Genomic DNA, 25,625 nt, shown 5'->3' with positions numbered 1-25,625 from the left:
GAGGTGAACTTTGTTGTATACTGAATTGTAGCCATGCATGTCTAGTTGCATTGGTGATACGTAGCTGATTGTAAAGTGGATAGAAGAGGAAATGGAGATATTGTTAAATAATGCATTAATTATTTGTCAAAAGTTTTTCAACTAACGTTCAGGGTTTTGTTTTGTTTTTAATTGTATGAAGCAAATTCAACAGGGTTGTAACTTTTTAAAGTTTTAACTTTCAGGTGTTCTTGAAAAAAGTGCATGTGCTTTTGGGGTGGAGAAGGACATGAGGAATAAAAGGACCTGGGAGCCCACTGATCAGAATGAAACAGATGTTGAAAGATTTTTCAAATCTATTATTAGTTGTGCTTTGTGATTATGGTGAGTACTGTAACTCTCAAGGGAGTGCTGTAGATATTTAACTAAAGTCATTTAAAAATGCTAATCTGTGCTGGTGGTAACAGATGATCTGGTGCATTGGTAATATATACAGAATCCATCTCAGGAGTGCCCAGAAATATAGTCTTGGACTTGTAAAAAATATAAATAACTTAAATAAAGGCTGTATTTGTATCAGAACAGGAGGAGAGTCCTTTCCAGCTGTGGATTTGTTCAGAATAAGAAACAGAATAAAATGAACAGATTTCTGTGAGCATCATCAAGCAATTCTGGCTATGTTACCAGTAATTAACTGAGCAATGTTATATGATAAATCTTCTATATCACTGTATTTCACATTATTTAAAGGAAATGGGGTAATGTAGAGCAACGGGAAAAAAATTCCAATGTGCCTAAGTGATTTAGGAGCCTAAATGCCATTTTTGAAAAACAGACACCTAGCTGCTTAAATACCATTGACTTTCAGAGACGTGAGCTCCTAAGTCACTTTAAATCATTTAGATGTTTTGAAAATGTTATCCCTAACATTTAAATTAAGTGAAGTTGGTATTTTGACTCAGTAAATTTTCAAGGCCAAGGAGAAGATTAAGCCATGCATTACTGAACCTTTGTGTACAGTCTCAAAAAGTGTAGAGTCCTGATTTAGGCCTGGTCTACACTGACGCTGGTGGTCAATGGGAGTATGTAGTAAGCAGTATGCAGCTTGTGTATCTCCCATTGACTTACTTACATTGCCATACCTTGGTGTCTTCACTGCACTGCATTGATGGGTGACACCCTCCGGTCAACGCAGCCGTACTCTTTTCGGGGGAGGGGCGATTTATTGCATCGACCAGAGAGCACTTCCAGGATCGATTGAGCGGGTTTCCACAGTCTGCTCAGTTGATCCTGCTGCATCAATCTGCGTAGGCCCAGAAGTGTAGACATACCCTCAGTCTGCTTGTATGGATGTGGTATGGTAACAGGCTGCAAATAGGCCAAAGGGATGAAGACCAAGTATAAATGGCCCAAAATTTACAGCTATTTGCTCTTAAAGTATGTGTGAGAAAAACTGAATTACAGGCAGTTATTAAATACTGCATCTGCCCTGTTACACATACCCACATCTTTACTCCCAGCACTGTGACTACAGTTTAAAAAGCCTTTCAATTGTAATGTTTTGGGATGAAATCTAGCTCACAATAGAAACGGGGACATTTGTTTTTTGCGATAGCATGTAGCTGTCAATTCCCTGTCACGTTAATCAGACAAGTTTAACAAGAAAAGTTAACAATATGGTATTGAGTGAGGGACCCGATGAAGATAAATGATTAATCCATTTATGTCTGGGTGAAATGAATTATTACAATGTCTATGACTTCTTGAGGAGACAACCCTATATACAAACATTACCTAGTTAACTCACAAATGTAAAAAGCCATGATTCCTACTCTTTATGGAACTTTGCTCCATCAATCTAAGTACAAGGTGAGGCTAAGGATGCAAAACTCTCATCATAACATTTTTAGCATTTTAGCTCTTCTAGAGACAATGTTTCTGATATAAAGACTACTCCATAGGCCAAGCATTTTTGTATATATGCAAATTTGATTTATGGTTGCCCACTTCGGTTTTTTAGTCACCATTTCACCCATCTATTTCCTTCCCACCTTTGTACATCAAAAGTACAAACTAAAAGTACCCGTATAATCTGGAAGATTACCTTGCAGTAAAATAAAATATTCTTCTAAAATCTTATTGTTATTATTGATATGTGTACACTTTTAAAAAACCTGATGGCCAGTAAAATACTGATAACTGAGAAGCCAGGGTGATAGCCTAGTTTGGTTTAAACACAATTTTTTTTAAAATTAGAATTAATAAAAATCCCAGAAATAAAAAAAGATTTTCACTTTTAGGAGAAAAGATTCTGATTACAATAGCAGCAAATTCTTGCAGTTACCACACTGGCAGGTCATTGGCCTCACAACCAGGACCCACAAACATATGAAAGACTGAAGAGAACATAAGACAAGCTATCCAAACTATAGGGACCAAATTTTGGCTGGTAATGCACTCACATTCATACCAGAAAACCTATGGGAAGCAGCAGCAGTATGCAATGGAAGTTAGCTGCCCCTAATCTGAGATCTTCCAAAAGTCAGGAAGTGGCTTCTCTGTGTCAGTGTCTGACCAGAATATTCCGACTCTCCTACAAAGATAGGGGAAGGATATTGTGCAATTGGGCTAGTCTCAGTCAAAGTGCACAAACACAATGCCAACTGCCCCCACTAATGCCTACTTTCTAAGACTTACCGTGTGATTCACATTAAAGTCAATGGCAGGTACATCACTAAACCCATGCACTGTTTCTATTTCTTAGCATAGGTCTATACTTAAAATGCTACAGCATCTCAGCCGCACTATTGTAGCGCTTCAGTGTAGACACTACCTATGCCGATAGGAGGGGTCCTCCCATTGGTGTAGGTACTCCACCTCCCTGAGAGGTGGTAGCTAGGTTGACAGAAGAATTCTTTCCTCAACCTATCACTGTCTTTAATGGGGATTAGGTTGATATAGCTACATTTCTCAGAGGTGTGGATTTTTCACACCTCTGAGAGACGTAGCTATACTGATGTAAATTCCTAGTGTAGACCAGGCCTTACAGTACTATATAGCCAATATCAATAAGGTAAACAGGAATCAAGATGTTATTATAAGAGATGTAGGTAGCAATGCATATAGTTAAGGTTGCCTGATACTTTCCATTATAAGACCGTATTTTCAGTTGCTTATAGCATTGCCAAGCTTAAATTATTGGGCTGAAATCTTCCTGAGGCTGATTTTTCACATTTCAGCTAAATTGGTTCAGCTTTTCCAAGAATGAGATTGTCTGGCCCATGTTAAATAGTTCTTACAACTGTTTTGTTGAGAAACTCTTGCACCTCTGTGCTATGGAGCAGAAACCTCACATTTGGCTAGGTGGTCACCCTGGTGTCAGGGATGTGCCTTTTGCTGTTCCCTGTGAAAATTTGCCCAAATCTGGCCAAGTGCTAAGCACTAAAAAATCACACATGCTCATTAGAGACTGTTAGAATTTTGCCGCTAAATTCTCTGAAAATTCTGCCTGCACTGAGCATGCTTCAGTTCCTCATAACTCTTATTTATCAACCAGCCTGCACATGTGGCATCCCTACTGAGCCCCACTCCAGGTTTGCAGTGTCTGAGCTGGACTGTCCCTGAAATTTCTCCTCCTGGCTTCCAGGGGCCGTTGTGGCACTGAATATTGGAGCTGAGAGCAGAAGCCAGTAGTGGAAGACCGGGCATGAGCATTGGGGGGACAGAAGACTGGAGAAGGCAGGAGCACAGGTTTGGGAGGGGGAGAGGAACAGGAGCCAAGGATGAGGGAAAATAGGAGTAGGGATGGGGGATGAGGGGAAGTCCTAGTCCTATAAAAGGCAGGAGCTGGGGAGTATGAATAAGGGGAAAGAGCAGAGGGAGGGAAAAGTATAGGAACAGAAGGGGACAGGGAGAAGCTGGGAAAGGGAGCAAGATACAAGGCTCTGTAACCACTATATTACACTCTTCTAGAGAACCTGGGATGGACCCATTATTCCTGAGATTCACCATTCCTTTGCTGCCCAGCAAATACCTGTGAAACGCACTGGCAAAATGTGTGTCTCATCTCCATCTAGTGGCTGGTTCACATTGAAGATAACAGCCTATTATTGCAACCAGTTCCTCCATTAGCTCAAATGAGGACTCTGTTATGGATCTAAAAATCCCCACCCTGCTGATGACCTGTGTTGAGGGTCAGTATGGTTCCACATACTGGATATTTTTTTGTCTTTCAATTTTTAATTTTTTTCAAAAATTTAGGAAATTATTAGCGCTGGTTGGGAATTTTTCAACAAAATATTTTTCATTGGAAAATGTTGATTTGTCAAATTGGAAATTTTTTATGTGAAATGTTTGGTTTAGTTTAATTTCCTGTTCCGAAAAATTAAAAAGTTTTGAAATTGTCAAAATGAAACATTTCAACACTTTCAAAATGAAAAGTTCAATTTTTTTGTTCCAAATCACTTTGTTTTGAAATGTAAATTAATTTATAGTAAAAAAAATTTTTAAAAGATCAAAATTGAAACAAAATGTTTTGAAATGATCAACACAAAATGTTTCAAGTGACTGAACACAATTTTTTTTGTGTGGAATTTTTAGTTTGTGAAAATTTTTGAGATTTTGACTTTTTGTCCTGATTCAGGTCTAGAAAAAATTTCAAAATCTTAGAAATTTTCATGGGATGGGAAAACCATTTTCTGCGCAACTCTACAAATTACATTTAAAAAAACCCCTATTTTAAAAGAATACTAAGGTTGCAAAGAAATTAGAAAATGTCAGAATTAATGTTGCTCCCTTGTGCATATGCAATATGATACAGTCTTTAATTATATGATCACATACTTCTTTTCCACAGGACCCTTGTCTCATTCAGTGCATAGGATGGACCTACTCTTGGAATGAATCAGGGTTGTGTAGTGAGTGAGTCTGTTTTCAGTAGGACCCCTGCCTCATTGTTGCAGAAGTAGCAAGGTGTGTAGTGAGTAAGATAGGGAATTGCAGGAAGAGAAAGATAGTCTCACGGGTAAGACAGTTGAATGCTGCCCTGGAGAAGTGGATTCTGTCCCTGCCTCTTCCACAGAGTTTCTATGTGATGCTGGGCAAGTCACATAAGCCAAATTTTTCACAGGCGCCCAATGTCTGGTCCTCGCTTTCGGAGACCTGGTCTACACATTGCAAAATTCAGCAACAGTCGATGGGAAATATGCAAGCTACATGGAGTGGAGCTCCTCTATAAGCTACACAGAGTAGCTTGCGTATCTCCCGTCAACTTCCTAAATTCTAATTAGTGTGGCGTCCCCACTATGCTGCGCCGACGGGCAATGCCCTCCCGTTGACGCAGCGTTAATCTTTTTCCGAGGGTGGATTTATTCAGTTGACTTCTGGATCGAGTGAGTGGGTCTCCACTTCCGCTCAATCGATCCTGAAGAATCGATCCAGCACTGCCGAATTTGCCACCATGAGTGAAGACATACCCCGAGTGCCTGATTTGCCAAAGCCTTGTGCGCTCACAACTGCCAGTGAGGTTAATGGGAGCTCTGCTCTGGACATATAAAGGACTATAAAATGCTAATTACTCTGAAAAATCAGACTCTAGCCCTCTGAAATTGGACATCAAAATTTAGCTGACACCTTTGACAACGGAGCCAAAGTAAGGTTGCACAGGCAATCTTATTTCAGACATTTTCTAACTTTTGAATGCTTAACTTTGCAACCTTAATGTTCTTCCAACATAGTTTTTAATGTAATTATAAACACGTACTGCAGATTTAAAAAGTGTGAAGTATTATTAATTTATAATTAATACTTTGTGTTTCTATAACACCCTCCATCCAAGGATCTCAAAACATTTTACAGATATTAGTGAATTAAGTCACACAGCACAGCACTCCTGTGAGGCAGATAAGTGTCATTCTCATTTTGCAAATAACTTCTCTGTGCCTCAAATTCCTAAGGGAGTTCCTGCAGTCACACAGGAGAATTATAGCAGAACTGTGATTAGAATTGTGAGCTCCCTCGGTCTTGTGTGTTAGATAATGTCTTTCCCTGCTAGTCAAAGCATGTTTCAGGATAATTTGATAACCTGCACAAGCACGGTCATGCAATTAAATTAAATTAAATTAAAAGTAAAACCATCCAGTTTATAATGAAATGACATCATTTCGACATGTTGCACCACATCTTACACAGGAAAAAATGTTGCAGTTATCATTGCTTTTATTTTTGGGTCCTCAACTCCACAAGCATTTCTGTAATACAAATGAGTAAAATAACATTAGTTTTTCAAACAGACATTATTAAGGGCACAAGAGCAAACTAACCCACATTGTAGGAAAGATAGAAAGTATGTCAAGAGACCACGCTGGCTTACCCAGGAGATCTTCAATGATCTGAAATTCAAAAAAGAGTCATATAAAAAGTAGAAACTAGGTCAAATTACAAAGGATGAATGTTAAAAAAAAAATACAAGCATATAGTGATGAAATTAGAAAGACCGAGGCACAAAATGAGATTATACTAGCTAGAGGCATAAAGGGTAACAAGCAAACATTCTAAAAATACATTAGAAGCAAGAGAAAGACCAAGGACAGGCTAGGCCTGTTACTCAATGAGGGAGGAAAACAATAACAGAAAATATAGAAATGGCAGAAACACTAAATGACTTTTTTATTTCAGTTTTCACCAGAACAGTTAGTAGCTATCGGACATCTAACATATCCATAGGCTGGGGGATGCTAAGCCTCCCCAACCAGCTGCCGCCAGAAGCTTTTCCACCTCTCCGCCCTGACCATGCTCCAGCCCCGTCCTCCACATGCTGCCGTGGGAGTAGTTGGCTTGGCCCACCCCGGTGGCTACTTCTGCATGTGGCAGACCCAGCCTGGGATGGGCCTGGTACTACAGTTATCACCGCCCTCCAGTGCTGCAGGCAATGCAGTGGGGGGCCCAGTGCAGGCAGGGCATGGGCTATGCCCCAGAAACCAAAGGGTGCCCACCCTCCCTGCCTGGTGGTGCAAAGCCAAGCTGGCATGGGTGATCCAGACAGGCACTGCTCCTGCGTGGCCCCTTCCCCTAAGACTCCTCCGCCCACAACTCTTTGCCCTCTCTCCTGAGCAGGGAGGGCAAGTGCCCTTTACTTCCTGGGGTGCAGCCCGTGCCTCACCTGCACTGCATTTCCCCGCTGCATTCCCTGCGACGCTGAAGGGCAGTGGTAACTTTGGCACTGGGCCCATCCCAGGTTGGGTCTGCCGTGCACAGAAGCGGCCGTCGGGGGTGGGCTGGGCCGACTTCTCTCACAGCAGCATGTGGAGGCCAGGGGTGAAATGTGGGCAGGGCCTTGTGGAAGGAATGGGGCCACACGGGAGGGCTGGTGCCCCCTCCAGTCTCCCCAAAAGCAGGCATTATGTGCCACCCATGAACATAGCGAATGCTAGTGAAAATGAGGTAGGATATAAGGCTAAAATAGGGAAAGAACAAGTTAAAAATTACTTAGGTCTTTTCTACACTAGCACTTATGCTGACAAAACTCTCTCCAAAATAGCTTCTTCTGCTCGTTTAGGTGGTTTTATTATGTTGGCGAGAGAGCTCTCCGGCTGATATAAAGGCTACACAAGTGCTGTGACCTTAGACAAGTTAGAAGTCATCAACTTGCCTGGGCCAGATGAAATATATCCTAAAATACTCGAGCAGACTGAGGAGATATCTGAGCCATTAGTGATTATCTGGAATTCCTGGAAGAAAGGAGAGATACCAGAGGATGGGAAAAGGGTAAATATAGTGCCAGTCTATAAAAAGGGGAATAAGGACAGCCCAAGGAATTACAGACTAGTCATCTTAACTTCAGTACCCGGAAAGATAATGGAGCAAATAATCAAGCAAGCAATTTGTAAACATCTAGAACATAATAAGGTGATAAGTAACAATCAGCATAGATTTGTCATGAACAAATCATGTCAAATCAACCTGATAGCTTTCTTTGATAGGGTAACAAGCATAGGAGATGGGGGAAGCGGTAGATATGGTATATCTTGATTTTAGAAAGGCTTTAGATACTGTCTTGCATGACCGTCTCATAAACAAACTAGGGAAATACAGCCTAGATGGAGCTACTAGAAAGTGGGTACATAACCAGTTGAAAAACTGTTCTCAGAGAGTAGTTATTGGTTCACAGTCAAGCTGTATTAGTATATTGAGTGGGGTCCCGCGGGGATAAGTCCTCGGTCCAGTTCTGTTCTATATCTTCCTCAATGACTTAAATAATGGAAAAAAGAGTACCCTTAAAGTTTGTGGATGATACCAAGCTAGGAGGGGATGCAAGTGCTTTGGAGGATAGGATTAAAATTCAAAATGATCTGGATAAACTGGAGAAATGGCCTGAAGTAAATAGGATTAAATTCAATAAGGACAAATGCAAAGTACTCCACTTAGGAAAGAATATTCAATTGTACACATACAAAATGGGAAATGACTGCTTAGGAGGAAGTGCTGCTGAAAAAAATCTGGGAGTTACAGAAGATCACAAGCTAAAAATGAGTGAACAGTGTAACACTGTTGCAAAGAAAGTGATCATTCAGGGATGCTTTAGCAGGAATGTTGTAAGCAAGACATGAGATATAATACTTCTGCTCTACTCTGTGCTGATAAGGCCTCAATTGGAGTATTGTGTCCAGTTCTGGGTGCCACATTTCAGGAAAGATATGGACAAATTGGAGAAAGTCCAGAAAAGAGCAACAAAAATGATTAAAAGTCTAGAAAACATGACCTATGAGGAAAGATTGAAAAAAGTGGATTTGTTTAGTCTGGAGAAGAGAAGACTTAAGGGAGACATAACAGTGTTTAAGTGCATGAAAGGAGGAGGGTGAAAAAATTTTCTTGTTAATCTCTGAGGATAGGACAAAAAGCAATGGGCTTAAATTGTAGCAAGGAAAGTTTAGGTTGTACATTAGGAAAACCTTCCAAACTGTCAGGGTAGTTAAGCGCTGGAATAAATTGCCTAGGGAGGTTGTGGAATCTCTGTCATTGGAGGTTTTTAAGAGCAGGTTAGACAAACATCTGTCAGGGATGGTCTAGATAATACTTAGTCCTGGCTTGAATGCAGGGACTGGACTAGAAGATGTCTTGTGATCCCTTCCAATCCTACACTTCTATGATTCTATGAAAGATTTGTAAACCAGCAGTATGAAAGGCAACTTCAAAAAGCATCATACAGTATTGTATGATGTAATTTGTATAACTTGAGTGGTATTTTCTACACCTCTGCTTTAAGAAACTCCAATTCTATTTTTTTCACTAAATTATATAAAAGTAAATGGAACAATGGCAGGACATTGTGAAGCTGGGGGAGATTTTGATTTTGAGTAAAAGATGAAGGATAATTCAGAAGCAGAACCTTAAAAATCTATCAAGAAAAAGCAATTTGAAGTCGAGAACTACGTAAGCCTTCATACCTGAGATATGAATTTTTAAGGGAAATTTTCTGTAAAGCAGTTCTGTAAGTAAACTTTATAAATGAAATGGTTATTATAAAGCAGTGGTTTTCAACTGCTGCTAGACATCACCTGCACGGATACTTCAGCCTTGTGTGTTTGATATTCTGTGCTCTTCCTGTTCAATTGTGCACATTGTAACCTGTGATGGAGTTTGACTTACTCCAAATCCCAGCTCTGCATGAATGGAAAGTGGTGAGCTCCAGTTGGTATAGCCAAGGTCTTACTCAAATAAATTGATTCATTTGCTTTGAAAAGATTGGGAACCACTTCTTAAAGCACCTAATTGTCCATCATATTCATGAAAAGGGTATTATTCAGTTTTCTATTTGCTTATTAACAATGTTGTGAAACTGTTTTCTTTCAGTTCTTGGTGAAGTGGAGTATCTCCTCTTGGAGCGACCGGGTCATGTAGCCTTAAGTAACGACACGGTGTCTGTTGATTTTCAGTACTTTGTCAATGGTAATGTGACAGCAAAAAATGTATCCATCCTACTGCTGGATGCCAGCACCAACCAGACCATTGCTAAAAACCAGCTTCCACCAAGCCAGACACAGGGGATGGTAGAATTTGAATGTTTCTATTTCAAGAGTGCTGGGGACTATTGGTTCAGAATGATCTCCGAGATTGATAATGGCACTGAAATTAACTGGAGGGGTGGGAGCACCCTCCTGCGTGTGAAATGGCCTGTATTTCACATTGACTTGAACAGGACCTCTGAGGTGCTCAGGAGTTCCCTTCAGGTTGGACTTTTCACTAACGAACAACTATGTGCTATGAATGAGACAGTGGTGTCATTGGACGTGATATTCACCAACAGCCTGTATGAACTAAGAAGATTAAGCTCTGATGAGGCATTGGGAATGCGAACTAGCAAAGAAATCTTTCTCTCTAGATCCCAGTGGGTGGAGTTTGACTGCCCATCTGTTGACCAAAAAGCATACGTCACTGTGTTACTGAAATCACTGGAGACCAACTCAGTCATTGCCTCAATAGGACCCATAGACCTCATCCACAAATTTGGATACAAACTAGTGGTGGCACCAGAAATGATGTGCGAATCTTCGATTCAGGTGTTTATAGTCTCCCCTCCATGCACTGCCATCTACGGGAAGGTTGCCATGTACAAGGAAACTCTCAGACGTCATGGTGAAAGAACAGCTTTGCTAGATGAAAATGTCCTTTACCCAGGGAACAACAGAACAGAATTTAACTGCACTTTGTTTGACATGGGGAAAAATAAATACTGCTTTGAGTTTTTTGATTTTTCAAGCCAAAGCCATTCACCCCCAAGTGTTAAGGAATGTATGCTGATCCGAAGGAATATAGGTTTGTATTGACATTTTCTATTTTTAATTAGAAACTCTATAGGAAAATGACCATCCTACTCTATCGTCGTTAGGGAAGATAACTTGGATTGATGAAGTTGTATCTTTGTGAGTCTCATAGCACCAGACAAAATAAGTCATGATTAACTGCTGATAGGAATAAAATGTAGTTTGTGTGTGAACAGATACACCATCATGGTTGATAACAGGTGGTACTACGATGGTTTACCACTGTATTAGTGATATCCCAAGCACAAGTCCAAACCTGCCTTGACTAGTGGATTATCTGGATATCTAGTTCCAATAGGAACTGAATTCTGTCAATTGCAAAGAATTACATGAGGAACTGCTATAGTGGCTAGGGGCCAATTTCTCGTCCCTTTGAGGTTATTGGGAGTTTTGCTAATGTGATCAGGATTTGGCCATAATGGAAGAACTCTCTCTTGTGTGTGCATAGTTCAGAGGTTTCTTTGTCAGCCTTTCAGATGGGAATGACAGATGGGAATCCCGGGTTTGGTGGAGGTCATGGTAGCAGACAGAGATTATCTGCTCTGTCTACCATGGAGGGGAGAGATGAGCTGAGTGTCCAAATCACTATTGATTCATGGAGGGCAGTTGTAATTAGAGACTGGCTGAGGAGGTTTTTTTTATCTGGGGATTGGGTTTTGAGTGGGGTTTACGTTTAAGGCTGAACCAGGGACAGATGCCACTCAATTCTCGTGAGATGTTCTGCAAAATATCTGCTGCCCATAACCCCCAATGTAAAAATGAGATCTTTCTAGTATTAGTCCTGACCTGGAACCAGATCCATAGATCAGTTTCTAATCCAGGGTATGACACCAACTGTCACTCCCCCACAAAATTCAAAGGGTTTTGGATTAGAGTTTCCAATTCTGGCCTGTCCCTAATAGTAACAGTCTCTTGAAAGAATGTTTCCTCTGTCTTGTGCACTGAAGTGACAGAACTAGAATTCTAGAGCCCCTCACAGATTGTCAGTCTCTAAAATTAACACAAACTCTGTATTTTCAGTCCTTCATAAAGTGTGTGTCACATAAGGAAATGCTATAATGTCTATGGCTTAATTACACTTGTGCTGCTATGCTGTTTCTGTTTTGTAGGTTTTAAAATGACCAACTTTTCAGTTACCAATTTACATCCTGAAAATTACTTCCAGCCTCAGTGCATGGCAAACTCATCTTGCCAACTTCACTTTCCCTCTCTACTCTCTTCGCACTCTTTGTGACACACACACACAAAACATTTTAAAATTCAGAAATTCATACATTATTCAAGAAAATGCTTCTATAGCTGGAAGAAGGATTATTTGTATTTCTTCTTCTCTACCTCAGTGGTTGGATCCTATGGTGTTGTGGTCCATATAAATATCTAGATAGACAGATATCTAGAATATGACACAGATACATTCCAGTGCCCATTATTTCTATGTTTTATTTGGTGGAATTCACTTTAAGCAATGACTCCCTGAAATTTCCTTTGTATCCTTTGCTTCCACTATAGAAGTGGTTTTCAACCTGTGGTCTGTGGACCCCTAGGGGTCTATGTCTATAGATTTCCAAAGGGGTCCACACCCTCCATTCAAAATGTTTTAGGGGTCTGCAAATGAAAAAGGTTGAAAACCACTACACTATAGCATTGATTTATGAGATCCAGCAGAAAGAATGAGGCTACACAAGTGAAAAAAGGATTTATATAAGTGACTGACAAGTTACTTGTACAAAGCAGATGAAAGCAACACTACATAGCGTAACTGTAAATAAAATGTCAACTTCAAATTAATTAGACTGCAGCACATCTGACTTTGTGGCAGTGTCTGCAGGACTTCAAAGGCCCATGGCAACATTCAAGATGCACAAGGTATTCTGCGGAGCGGGAGGGGTGCATCTGTCTGAAGACAGTACAAAGATGGAAATTTTTGCTGCCTGTACATGAGCTGGAGTGTCATTCCAAGTCAGAACTCTGTCATGAAGCCCATCTCCTGAATGCTCTGGCTCTGCCTCAGCCCTGCTTGGGGTTGTATTGTGTCTACAAACCTTGACCCCATGACAAATATCCATTCATTTTTAGCACTATTACTGCATTTGTGAAATAAAGACAGATACATTCTTGTATATCTTATAAAAGAAAAATATTAATCTATTATCCTTTTGTGACTCTGGCCCAATGGGCAATTTGAGCACACAGAGCTGGCTTTGAGATCCTGGGCCCCATACCAAGGAGATTAGGTCACCTTGTGCTGCATTGTGGGTGGAAGGGCATAGGATGTATCTTTTATGCTGTGGCATCCAAGAGCATTAGTGATGTCTGTGGAGAGGGAATGCCTCATATGTCATCTGAGTTGTAAGTACAGGTCTGTATGTAACCCTGAACAGACCAGATGCCATTCCAGTACTCCCATCTCAGGCCCATCAATCTAAACAATGTCAGCTTTTGATTAAAAAAAAGTCTATCCCTTCTAAGGTTATAAAATAAACCTTTTAAATGTGAACCAACGCTGTACAGTTTTCCTAAGCCTGCAGATAGAGGGCAAGTGAGACAACAGCTCAGATGGGTATGACTGTTCTGACCATTCATTTTAATAGGGTGCTAACTCTGAAGCTTAATGATAGCAGCTTAAACGTCAAAGTTAGCTGCTTCACTGCTGATGATTTAAGTAAAATCTTCCAGCTAATGTGTGTATCTAGTGTGGCTCTATAACATGGAAGTGTAAGATACAAAATTCCTTTTAGGTCATTGTATGCATCACCTGGGTTCTCTTCACAATGTTCTCCTGTGTTTTGTCCAGTATTCTTTTAAATGTCCCAAGCAACAAGACTTGCACCAATTTGCTTGAGAAAATATTCTGCATTCTAGCCCTGATCCCATTTGAAGTCTCTGGGCTTTACTCTAATAAAAATAATCAAAAATAGTAACAATAGCACTCATAATTGGGAAGGTTTTTCTTGACTTTTCCCATTTCACCCCATTATGCTTAGATATACTGAGGATGTATGTCAGCCTGCATGCAATTCCCACTGAAGCCAATGAGAATTGTATCAGGGCTGATTTTTGATCCCTAAGGCTCTTAATGACCAATCAAAAAGGATGGGGAGAAGTTGATTAGTAGCACCTTGAGAATACAATTGCTACCAAAGAAGGGTGAAAGGGAATGGGAGAGAGCCACTATGAGATGGGGCAGTAGTTATCAAGGGAAGGGAGTAGAAGAACAGTATCCGGGGAAAGGATGAGACACAGGTAAAATTGCATTAAAATTTGTTCCACCAGGTCCCTGAGTGAGTAAGATTAGATTAATCAGACCTGCTTATTCTGTGAATGCATTATCTCTAGGAATATCTGAGAACCAACTAGTTTTATAGCCTGAATCCATATCTGACACATTTATCTGATGTGGTTTTAATTGGGATAAAAATGGAATTTGCAGATGGATTCAAAGTAACCAAATATGACAGCATTACAAAAGAGATCATCTTATGTGCAGGACTGCTCCCTAATTACAAAACCATGTCTGCTTTACAAGTCTCTTAGGGCCCAATTCTGCTCCCATTTACCTCAATGAGAGAAGGAGCAGGGCTTGAATCTCTATATTCCAGATAAGTTTTTTATACATCTGATGTGATGTACTAATATGGACACCCTTAACTTCTCAAAATAATTTTGCGAAAGTGCTGGACATGGAGTTTTTGAAGGTGTCTTTTTTGGGGAAAAATTTAATCTGAGTTGGCTGTTCTGTTGGATAACATGGTACATTATGGTGTCCCATTGTAAGGTGAGATTGAAACACACACAATTGGATAGAGGTGCCACATGAGTCAACAGTTAACACAGTCACTCACTTGTGTTTGTTTTTCATGACAATAGACTTGCCAGTGTCTTTCAGCTTGTCTAACTCATCAATTAAACACCTGTATGTTGATAGGGTCCTCAATTTTATATTAAAAATTCACATTTAACAGAGTTAGTTTACAGTAGGTGCCTGCTGTACCTGTAGTAAAGATTTTTCACTGGCTCTTTAGATCCATTTATCTTAATGATTTTGTTTCCATGAGGAAAAATGAGCCGTGTTTTTTCTTTTTTCCTTTGTTTTTTTGTAACTTGAGTAGATTGCAGAGCAGGATTCAGAAGCTTAAACTGTTATCTTTCACAGAAGCTGAGTAATTTCCTACTCTGAGAGACTTTTTGATTATTGTGAGCCATAAACCTGCAGGTTGCTAAGATCCAGAGCCACAAAGGTACTTCGGAGCCTGAATCCTAGACTTAGGTGCCTAAATCCTGGTTCCACTGTGATTCACAAAACTCCCACTTAGCTGCCACTTAACCTGTAGGCACCCAACTCACTTAGCACCTAAATTTCTGCCATGAAAGCTCCCTACAGCCTAAATTTCTGCCACTGGGCATGTGCACTGCTTCCCCACTCTAGGTTTCTGGATGCCTATCTCATGCCTAAGACCCAGCGTGATTCACAAATTGTGGGAAAGATAAGTGTTCCTCCCACTCTCTCACCCCTAGAGTCCAATCTAGTAGGCAAGTCCCACTGGTTAGAGCACTCAGCCTGGCTAAAGGAGACCCAGGTTCAACTCCTCCCTCTACCTGTGGGGGAGAAATTGTTTGAAGAGGGGTCTCTCACAAGAGTGCTCCAAGCACTGAGCTAGGGGATAGTCTGAGATGGGGCTCCCTCAATCTCTCCTGTTGAAGCTGTTCCACTTTGGACAAATAATTAATTAGTCATTGGAGCAGGAGGACTAGACCTTGGGTATTCCCCATCTCCCAGGGGGATGCCCAAACCACAAGACTCTGTTTCTGGCCCAATGTCTGTTTAAGTATTTATATGCAATGGGACAGCTTCAACAAGAGAGAGTGAGGGGGATTCACATCAGAATATCCCTAGCTCAGTGGTTAGAGAAGGCTCCTGAGAGACAGAGGGAGACCCCTGTTCAAACACTTTCTCCTCCTCAGGCAGATGGGGGAATTCCCACATCCCAGGTGAGTGCTGTAACCAGTGGGCTAAAAGTTACAGGCTGATGGTAGCAGGACCATCATCTTCTCCAGCCATCTTGTGTGGAGTGGGACCAGTACCTCACTCATTCTTGCAAGAAGCAGCTTAGGCACCTAATCTACCTGACTCCAGGAGAGGGGTTCTGGGTTGTGAATCTCAAGTAGACATAGGTGCCTCTCTACAGCCTGGAATTAGGCATCTAACTCCATGAGAGGGGAGGAGTTTAAGATACAACCCTCTTTTCAGCATTTCCCATTAGCTACCTTAGGCAGTTCCCTACCTTGCATGGATTCCCTTGCCTTTTGTGGATTGCATTCCAAGGTGTCTGCCTCTCCCCATTCATTGTACGGGGACCTGGACACCTAATTCAGGCATTTTATATATGTTGTGGTTCCTGTGATTTTCTAGGTACATAAAAATTGGATGTTGTGATGCGCAGCATCGCAATGCCCAAGTCCCTGTATGGATTCGGGCCCAAATCTTTTCTGTAAGGAGTTGGGTGCTTTCAGCGCCTACTGAAGTCATTGAAGAGATGAGGGGAATTGGCACCTCATAGGCCAAGGCCTGAAATTAGAAAATATCTTTGATTTAAATTGTGCATATTTTATTAAGTCTCTGGGCCTGATTATGTGATCTGCTGAGCACTCTCATCTCCCACTAAAGTGAACAGCAATGGGAGAGCTCAGCATCTTGGTCCTATATCTGAATGCGATTAACAGAGATAAAACCAAGGTGTATCTAACACACATGCATGCCTGCATGCACACATAGGCCACAGAGGCATATAAGAGAGAATATGATGAAAACCTAAGGCCCCAATCCTGCAATCACTGATACATGTGAGTAACTTCACACAGGTAAGAAATCCCACGAGTTCAACAGGACTACTCACTTGTGTAAATTTAGTAATGTTGGCATGTTTGCAAGTATTTGTGGGATTGGGGCCAAAAGCAGTTAAAATCCTCATATTTAAATACAGTTGCATTTTTTTCCCTCTAGTCCTTTTGCAAGTAATAGCAGAGCATTAACAATACCACACCTAATGTACCATAACGCCCACCTCTGCCATACAGCCACTTTCTTTAATTCTTTAGATTTGTGTAAATAGTTCATGAATCAGGGATAAAAGTGAAAGTCAAGGGGACACTATAAGATTAAGAATCATGTAATAAAAAAAAATGTCATGACGTGAGTTAGTAACACCATAGATAAAGCATTTTTAAAAAATCTAACTTACCATTTCATCATTTATGTGGTTTTACCTTTTGCATTTTACTCCTCCTAGATAATGAAAATAGACTGGTCAGTTTAATGGTTTTGTTTCTGGTCCATTTCAAATCAGTTCCTATAACCCAACTATTAATATTTAGAAGGGACACTCCCAAGATATCTATCACACATTGCTCTGTCTCTCCAAAAAATTGCATCAGGTCTAATGAATTTTATTGGAGTTTAAAGGTGTGGTTCTATTTTTCTTTCCAAATGTTATTTATAGCTTTCAAATGTTGGCAGGCATGCTCACTTTCAGCTTCTGGATTCTCAGTGCTGTAAAGTTTGAGTTATGAACACTGTAAGAGGATGTTGAAATCCAAACAAAAAACTGCTTTCATTGCATTAAAAATAATGAAAACATTGCTATTAGCATTAGGCCTTGAACCCTGCCCCCTTAAAAAAAATAAATTTTCATCCTAAAACTCCTTATTGAGAGTCCCTTGAAGCAATAAAACAGTAGGACTTCTAAGCTGTTAAACTAGCTGTTCAATAATGTGTTTTTGTGATATGAAGATAATAAGAGAGAAACCAACACTGCTTTTCCCATAGTCTCTTTGGGCCTCAGCCTCCTCTCACAACAGTATAAATCAGGGGTAACTACACGGAAGTCAATAGTGACATTAATGAAAAACCAGTAGGAACTGGGCCCTATGAATGTCTAAACTACTAAGCCATTAGAAAGACTTGTGGATTAATTTCTATTTTCTGTTGTACGAGGCATATTCTATTGGCCTTAGTTAACAGACTAGGAGCACAATCTTGTTGCCCTTGGAGCGTTGGGAGCTTTGCCCCCGACTTCAACAGGAACAGGAGTAGGGCCCGGTCGCTATTTACTTTGCAGTGTTATAATTGCAGAGTTGGGGTTGATTGTTTTTACATAAAGGAGGGCTAGTTGAAAGCTTTGCTGTAAGATGAAATGAATCTGACTGCATTCCTCATTGCTATGATCTCATGTATCCACAGAAACATGGAGCCTGTGGCAGCCTTGGAGTCCATGCAGCGTGACCTGTGGGGATGGTGTCCGTGAGCGGCACAGAGAATGTCTCACATCGCTGCCAGCAAAACCAGGCTGTGTTGGGACACCGACAGAGACTTCTCTGTGCTCTCTAGAGGAGTGCTCTAGTATGTGGTCCTGCTTTCTTTAGAGCTTTTCTCCACGACATATGTCTGCCTTCTCTGGTGAAAGCAAAATTATGTTATTACAATAGATTTCAGAAACTAAAGCATTTAAACCAGTGGTTCTCAACCTAGTTACCATTGTGGGCTGCCTCTGCAGCTCTCTATGTGTTATGTGGATCGCATCCACACAATAGATACACTACCAGTATGGCGCTAAGGATGTCACATGGGCTGCAGCTGTGAGCTGATTAGGCCGCAAGCGGCCCATGGGTTGAGAACCACTGATTTAAACCATTTGTGACTTCTTATTTACTGGGGGTGAAATCCTGGCCACATTCAGGTCAATGGAAAACTCCCATTGACTATGCTGTGGCCAGGATCTCATCCCTGGAGTAAATTCCACTAACTGGCTGAGGGAAACCCATGCAGTACTGTACTTCTCTGTGCTTGTTGGGGATAGAGAGATACAGGCAGCATGACCAGTCAGAGGACACTCGGTTACCATGGAGGTGGATTCCACGTTGGCTTGGAAGGGAGTGCTGGGGATGGGCTGGGGGAGAGGTCACTGGGCCAGTGGACGCCCAAAAGGGGTGAATCTGGCTTAGTCTGTCACAGTTGCTCAGGCAAAGGAAACCAGTGAGGAATCACACAGACAGTCTGGCTTTATCACTAGCTTTTGAACAGAGAAGAGAGATTTTTAATGTATTATACACATATATATATATATATATAGAGAGAGAGAGAGAGAGAGATGAAAAATATACTGCCAACAATGAAAATGTATTTCAAATCTGATAAAACTGGAAGTTTGTGTTTTAGTACATAACACGTATGGAACAGATTGAGAATATATTAACTGTAGGTATAGTGCTACTCCTATTTATAGCGACATGGGGGTCTGATGCTGAGTATGTCCTGTCCATCAATCCTTATATTGGCCTGCAAAACGACATTATGTGCTCCTACTCTCCCAAATGTAACAGTCTTCTGCTATACTTCCCTTTGTCCTGCTACACTTTTCCCCTCTGGGCATAAATCAATGTGCACCCATTTTTTGTACCCACAGAATGTCTCAGCTGGGCAAATTACTCTGGCTACCACCTTACCGTTATACCTGTTTTCTCATCTTCCTGCACTGAAGTCCGATTTATGCCACTACAGAATTACGCCTGCATTATTTAATCTTGTTTAGAATCTGAAAGAATACGTTTTCACATTGTGCTCTGGGTCCTGCTGACTCTGCGCTGTAAATGAAAGCAACCTCTCCTGTGCGTCTGGTCCATCTAGTGGAGTCTATTTCAGCCTTATTATAGTTGTATTCATTAGTCCAGTAGATGGAGCAAATGGCCGATAACAGACACCAGCACAGAGGGTTGGAACCCTGGTTGAAGAGCTGAAGAGGAGAAGCAGAAATAAGTAAAAAAGACAGATAAACAGGCGTGAGAAAAGATAAGGAGAGAAGGAAGAATGAATAACTAAAACATTCAGATCCAGATTCTTTTCTCTTTTTCACTGGTAGAAATCTGGAGTAACTCTATGGGCTTTAATAACAGCCTTTTCCTCACTTGACCAAATTCTGATCTTGTTTCTCTTCTGATCGCCTCATCATCCGTGTCCCCCGCTGTGTGACTCTTAGAATTTTGTAGTGCTACTTAGATGGGGAGCCTCTCATGACCAATTGAGTGCAGCTCTTTTGACATTACATCTGGAAACAAATGTACATATGACCTTTGAGGCCCTATTAAAATGAACTGCCAAACTTCTAAATGAGTGACCATGCCACGCTCCTATTTCATTCCTTATGGATCTGTTGCACCTAAAAAATGGTATAAACAACAAGCTAATTATCAAGGTGGAATTTTACACAGGGCTTGGGGAGAAAAAAGTGTTTTCCTGAATTCTGGTGTATACTTGTGGATTGGTGACCACGGCTATGAATTCTACATGTACACACCAGTTAGTTGAGCAGTCACTGTGGCATGCTGAAAAGCATTCTGGGAATTTATATGGTGGACGTTCCATAACATATGTCTAACTGTGTAAAGTAGGCACTGGATAGGATGAGGGACTGGTAAAGAGATAACAGCCTCTCACTTTTAGGTCACTGGTTTCTATCCAGGTCTGGGCAGTAGCAATGGAACATAACCACCATCTGAAAGCTGTTTGGTGACCTTTGAGAAATTAGTGTTTGGACACCATGGCAACAGGCACTAAATAAAAAGCTAAGAGAGACAGAAATTAGGAAAGGAGTGTTGTGTAATGGCTAGAAAAATGGATTCAGAGCCAGGATTTGGGGGTTCTGTGACTGATTGAGCTGCTGCTGACCTGGGTAAAATCACTCAATCTCTCTGTGCCTTGGTTTATTCTTTGGTAATATGGGTATAATACTTGTACAGGTGTGCTGTGAGGCTCAATTCATGTTTGTATGATGCTTTGAGACCGTCATGTAACAGGTGCTATAGGGGTGCAAAGTGTTACCAGGATTTCTCTTGAAAGTTCCTCTTCAGTTCATAACAGACAAATGTCAATACCAAAAAACCCAAGACTCCTTCTTAGCCCAGAAGTGAATGGGCATGGAGAATATTGTGTCATCTTACTCCCCAAGGTGTAATGCTGGTTGAGAGTTGGAGAAACATATGCTGTCCATTTTCTCTCCAGACCTCAGGGCTGTCAAGCCACTTACCTTTGACACTGGGGGATCTGCCTGGCACATGAGGACCAAATACCTTTCACAAATGCTAGAATCAGTTTAAAAATTATTTTAAATGCTGGGTTGATCTAGCTATTAGGGTGACCTAATATATCAATTCCAATAACAAATTGTTAATTCCTGTATAGCACTTTTCATCTGTAGATCTCCAAGTGCTATACAGAAAAGGGCAAGCGTCTTTATCCCTATTTTACAGATGGGGAAACTGAGGCATGAGTGGTGCAGTGACTTGCCCAAGGTCACCTAGCAGACCAGTGACAGAGCCTGACACCACCTCCAGTTGTTCATACTGCCTTTGTGTGCTTTCTCCTTCCATAGAAACCCTACAAAGTCTTGCAAAAAACTTCCCTTGGGATTTGAGAAACTCAAATCCAACAAAATTGCCATTTGTGCCAGGTGTATAGAATATACTTCAGGCATCATGAAAAGAAGGGAAACTAGCAAAGGCAGGTAGCAAATGAAGTTTAAAAGTTAGATAGCTCTGCAGGGCCCTTAATATAAAGTAGGCGGATCTGCTGCTGCAAACCAGGGTTTATCACCTTTTATCTGAAGATGACAGATGTGAGTGAGGGACAAGCTGGCAAACAGACAATTTAATGTATTCTATGAATTGATTTTCTCTGTCTTAATTGTAAAATATCTTATCTAAAACTCCAAATGTCCAGTGAAAATGCAACTTTAATAAGAGAATGTATGTGTCCACCCTTTGTTACAGCTATAAACCCTCCAACCCCGCCTTCTGTACAGCACCAAGAGGACCAGAAAGCCAATAATATAGTCACCATCACTGGCATCTCCTTCTGCTTGTTCATAATCCTTGCCACTATTCTCGTCACCCTGTGGAGGAAGCTCTGCAGAGCTCAGAGGTGCGGCACCTCTGTGCGCCGTAACTCTGTCCATTCGCCCGGCTTCCGCAAGAACTCCGACGAAGAGAACATCTGTCAGGGCAGCAAGCAGCGGGAGAGCTGTTCCGAGGGCAGTGAGGTGCCTCGTGCATGTGTCGGCGAGCCTGTTGACATCCCTTTGACCTACAGGAGGAGTCTTCAAGAAGAGGACGCTCCTGTCGGTGACAGTCTTGAGTCAAACGCTCAAAAAATAATCCCTCCGATTTTCAGCTATCGCCTTGCACAGCAGCAGCTGAAAGAGATGAAGAAGAAAGGCCTGACTGAAACCACCAAGGTGTACCACGTATCTCAGACTCCTCTGACTGACACTGTTATCGATGCCACTGCTGTGCTGCCCCTGGGCACAGAAAACCAGGCGGAGGCTGCTGCGCACAAATTCAGGATCAAATCTCCATTTCTGGATCAGCCAGTCGGTCGTCCCAAATTCTCTAGGGAAAAATCTAATTCTAGGGCGGACTCGGCGCTGTCACAGGCCAATCCTGCAGTGAGCCCTAGTCAGACCCTGATTAGACGAGCTCACCTGAAGTACCAAGATAACAGAGGGGAGCCAGGAGTGAGAGGCTGTCACAGAAACCCACAGTTCAGAAGAACAGCCAGTTTCCATGAAACTAAAAAGGTCAGGCCCTACAGGGAAAGGAGCATGTCCACGCTCACCTCCCGGCAGATTCCTCTTTATAATGCCAGGACCAGAAAGTGGGGTCAGGCACTGGAAGACAAGTCCCGGCCGACAGCTAAAGATGCTGATCCAAGTTCAGGAAAGTGTGACCAGTCTCATTGCACTGTGTTAACTGGTGAATCTCTGAACTATAGCACAAGATACCACCACAAAGGGGGCCCTCCCGAGAGGAGGCCGGATCTGTTCAGTGACCGTCAGCTTGCAGGTCAAGTAGCAGGAGCTGACAAACCAGAACCGAACAGAAATAGGAGGGGCCCTTCGCCAAGCCACAGAGGGGCTTGGAGGAAAGAACCCATCTCAGCTCTCAAAGATCATTACCAGCGAGGCAGTGCTCTAAGCCCTGTCCAATACAGAAAGGACAAATGCCAGAGCTTCCCCACAGACCCTGAATTTGCTTTTTATGATAATAATTCTTTTGGCTTAACAGAATCAGAGCAACGGATGATTGACTTGCCTGGATATTTTGGGTCAAATGAAGAAGATGAAACAAGTACTTTAAGTATTGAGAAATTGGTGATCTGAATAACCTGTTGCAATACTGTAGGATATGTGTGTGAGAGAAGAGTTTCAAAATCTTGTTGGTTTATAATAAAAGCAAGAATAGAAACCCAGTTCCAGCTGTTTGGGGCAAGAGGGAAGTCCTAATGGCCTAACTTGTGGAAATGTATTCCTTTTTAATTAATAGAAAGGGTTTTGATATTGTTTTCTCTAATACACACACATACCATGGGGAAACAAATTAAAATGATAGTGTGACATAGAGAAAATGACAGATTTTATTCTATAGAGCACTGAAAAGAGCAGTGCTCAATGAATAATTTATACTGAATCATGAATCCATTCAATTTAGCCTCTTTTTCTGCTTGTGGACAATCCACCAGCAGATCACATATCTGTTCAACACTATTCAATGAATTATTTCACAGTTTTTTAACCTAGGTTGTGAACAGTTTTCAGCATGTCTTTAATATTCACTATTGAACTGTATTGATTGGTTGTAATTGGTCAGATAAGTCATATGGTGCTTTTCCTGTTCCCTGATTTAGATGAGAGCATGAGCAGTTCTGGAATGAATACTTGCATGTGTGAATTACAATTTATTTTTTGTGATTCCTCACATATAAGCTTTGAAATTTGCTTTCTGCTACTATTGGTGCCAGGAAAGCTTGAGATTGTACTAATATTTGTGGAAAGGAACAGAAAAACATTGTGGAAAACAGAAGGTTGCTAATGTGGTCAACAAAAATTCAAATTTGAGTACTTGTAAAAAATGTTATTGCATTATTCGACGCACTTGTAGAAGACAGTAAACGACCTCTTACCTTCTCTCCTTCATTATAATGCTCTTTGCCTTTATTAAATTTGTCTTTTTATTTTTGCTTAAACAAGTTGACAGATACTACAGCAGGATACAAATAAATTATGAACAAAACCAGTGGAACAAAATGCCTATTTTATTAAGATATGCTTTGCAAAGAAAAAGGAAATGACTTTGTCAATGTCTGTTGATTCCTGGAGAACCTTCTGATGAAGATAATTAAAGATAATTTGATTTCTCCATAGGTGTGTTTATTTCACCATAAGATAGTAAACAAATGGGACTGGAGACTGCTGCGTTTGTTCTAAGCTTTTAGTGAATCACTGGAAACGCTGGAGATGCAAAGAGTAGCAGGCAGACCAGTGTGACTAAGGTTCTTTACCCCAGCCATAAGCTGCCCATTTACTGGAATAACAGACTATTCAGATGTATAGAGAAAATTGGTGGAAGGAACACATTAATGGAGGAAACAAAGAAAACGAGGGATGAAAAAGAAGGATTTGGAGGGGTGGGGAAAGACCTGACAGTTTTAAATCCTCATAGTGCCAGGCTTCCTTTTCAGCTGCAGTTTGGGGGCCATTTGTCCCCTGGTCACTTTTAACTCACATTTTAGTGAAAAGCTAAATTTGGAAATGCTCAGTATAGCAAATATAGGCTCAGCTCCTGCAATTTACAATGCACAGGCAGATCTCTACACCCTCAGAGACCCCCTGACTCCAGTGGTGCTCTGCACAGGTACAGGGGATTGCCTATGCGTTGTCTACCGCAGGATTGGGACCATAATTGTACACTAAAATATGAGTTATAATGCAATTGCAGGACAACAAATTGCTGCTGAGATGTCAACCAGGCTCCTGCGGGGAGGACAGAAGGAGGGACAAGAATCCAAAGAGTCTTCCTGAGAAAGCGAGCGAGAGAGACAATTAACTTACAATAAAGATGTTCTGATTAGGAGGGGAAATGATGTTTATATCCTTCTCCATCCTACTCTGGCTGATCCTTTTACTAGGAGCTCTTTTTCAGAGTGCAAGGAGACAATGTTTCAAGGATTTTTTTTTTTTAGAGAAAACAATTTAACATAAAGGTGCAATGAGGCACATCAAGGTGTGCATTAGTAGGGTACTGGGTGGTCGAAGGCACCTGGCTGACACACCCATGCCACGCACTGATAGCCTGCCAATGCACACCCCTGGTGTGGCTCATTGCTATAGTGCAAAGTGAGTGAGTACCTCAGGCTTTGGTGGCAGGTGATTAAACTCTCCCGCTTACTCAAATGTCATCATTTGGCTGGGGGGCCTCATCCCAGCTGCAGTGAGGGCAGGTCTGATTTACCCAAGGTGAGGCATGGGTTACTCAGGGCCTGTTCCAGCATCCGGTGGTGTGAAAGTTCTGCCTCTTTCAGGCCGGGGCTTCAGTGAGTTAATCTGAGTAACACAGGGTTAGAACCACTTTTTATATTAACTGTTGGCCGTAAACTGCCAGTTTAAAATGCTTACATTTTAAAACACACCCATGCTTGGGCCCAACCCATAGCTCATTGGCGTTAATGATGAACGGCTTTCCAGTGACTTCAGATCAATGGGGTCCAGCTCAGGCTTTTAGAGTGTTTATTGCTTACGTTATTTACCAGTTGTGTGTCAGTGTGAAGCACCGGGTCTGAACTGCAGTACTGCAAGAGCTATTTGCCGCCTGCAACTGGCTAGCTGAGCCTCCCAGAGCAGGTGCTCCTGTGGCCCCAGAGAAAACACTGCACAGAGCCCCCCTGCGAACAGCAGGCGAACTCCCTGCAGCTACAATTTGTAACTTACCCTGGCATGTGTCTGA

The 25,625-nt window shown here is 41.5% G+C and overlaps 1 protein-coding gene across 1 annotated transcript in view; it reads left to right on the top strand.

Moving 5' to 3' along the window:
- Positions 1-24,126, top strand: part of THSD1 (thrombospondin type 1 domain containing 1) — a 38,776-nt gene extending 14,650 nt beyond the window's left edge. Inside the window, exons 2-5 of the mRNA XM_067562752.1 lie at positions 225-363; positions 9,829-10,791; positions 18,037-18,195; positions 21,618-24,126. Of these exons, the coding sequence (XP_067418853.1) occupies positions 306-363; positions 9,829-10,791; positions 18,037-18,195; positions 21,618-23,005 (2,568 nt within the window). The 5' untranslated portion in view covers positions 225-305 and the 3' untranslated portion in view covers positions 23,006-24,126. The remainder of the gene's footprint in view (positions 1-224; positions 364-9,828; positions 10,792-18,036; positions 18,196-21,617) is intronic.
- The last annotated feature ends 1,499 nt before the right edge of the window (positions 24,127-25,625 follow it).

The sequence above is a fragment of the Emydura macquarii genome, unplaced genomic scaffold (assembly GCF_026122565.2).
Source record: "Emydura macquarii macquarii isolate MOO-44397 ecotype Brisbane River unplaced genomic scaffold, CSIRO-AGI_Emac_v2 contig_2473, whole genome shotgun sequence".
In the NCBI taxonomy this organism is placed as follows: domain Eukaryota; kingdom Metazoa; phylum Chordata; order Testudines; family Chelidae; genus Emydura; species Emydura macquarii.
The sequence above is the reverse complement of the archived record's forward strand: the minus strand, read 5'-3'. Positions and strand labels throughout refer to the sequence as shown.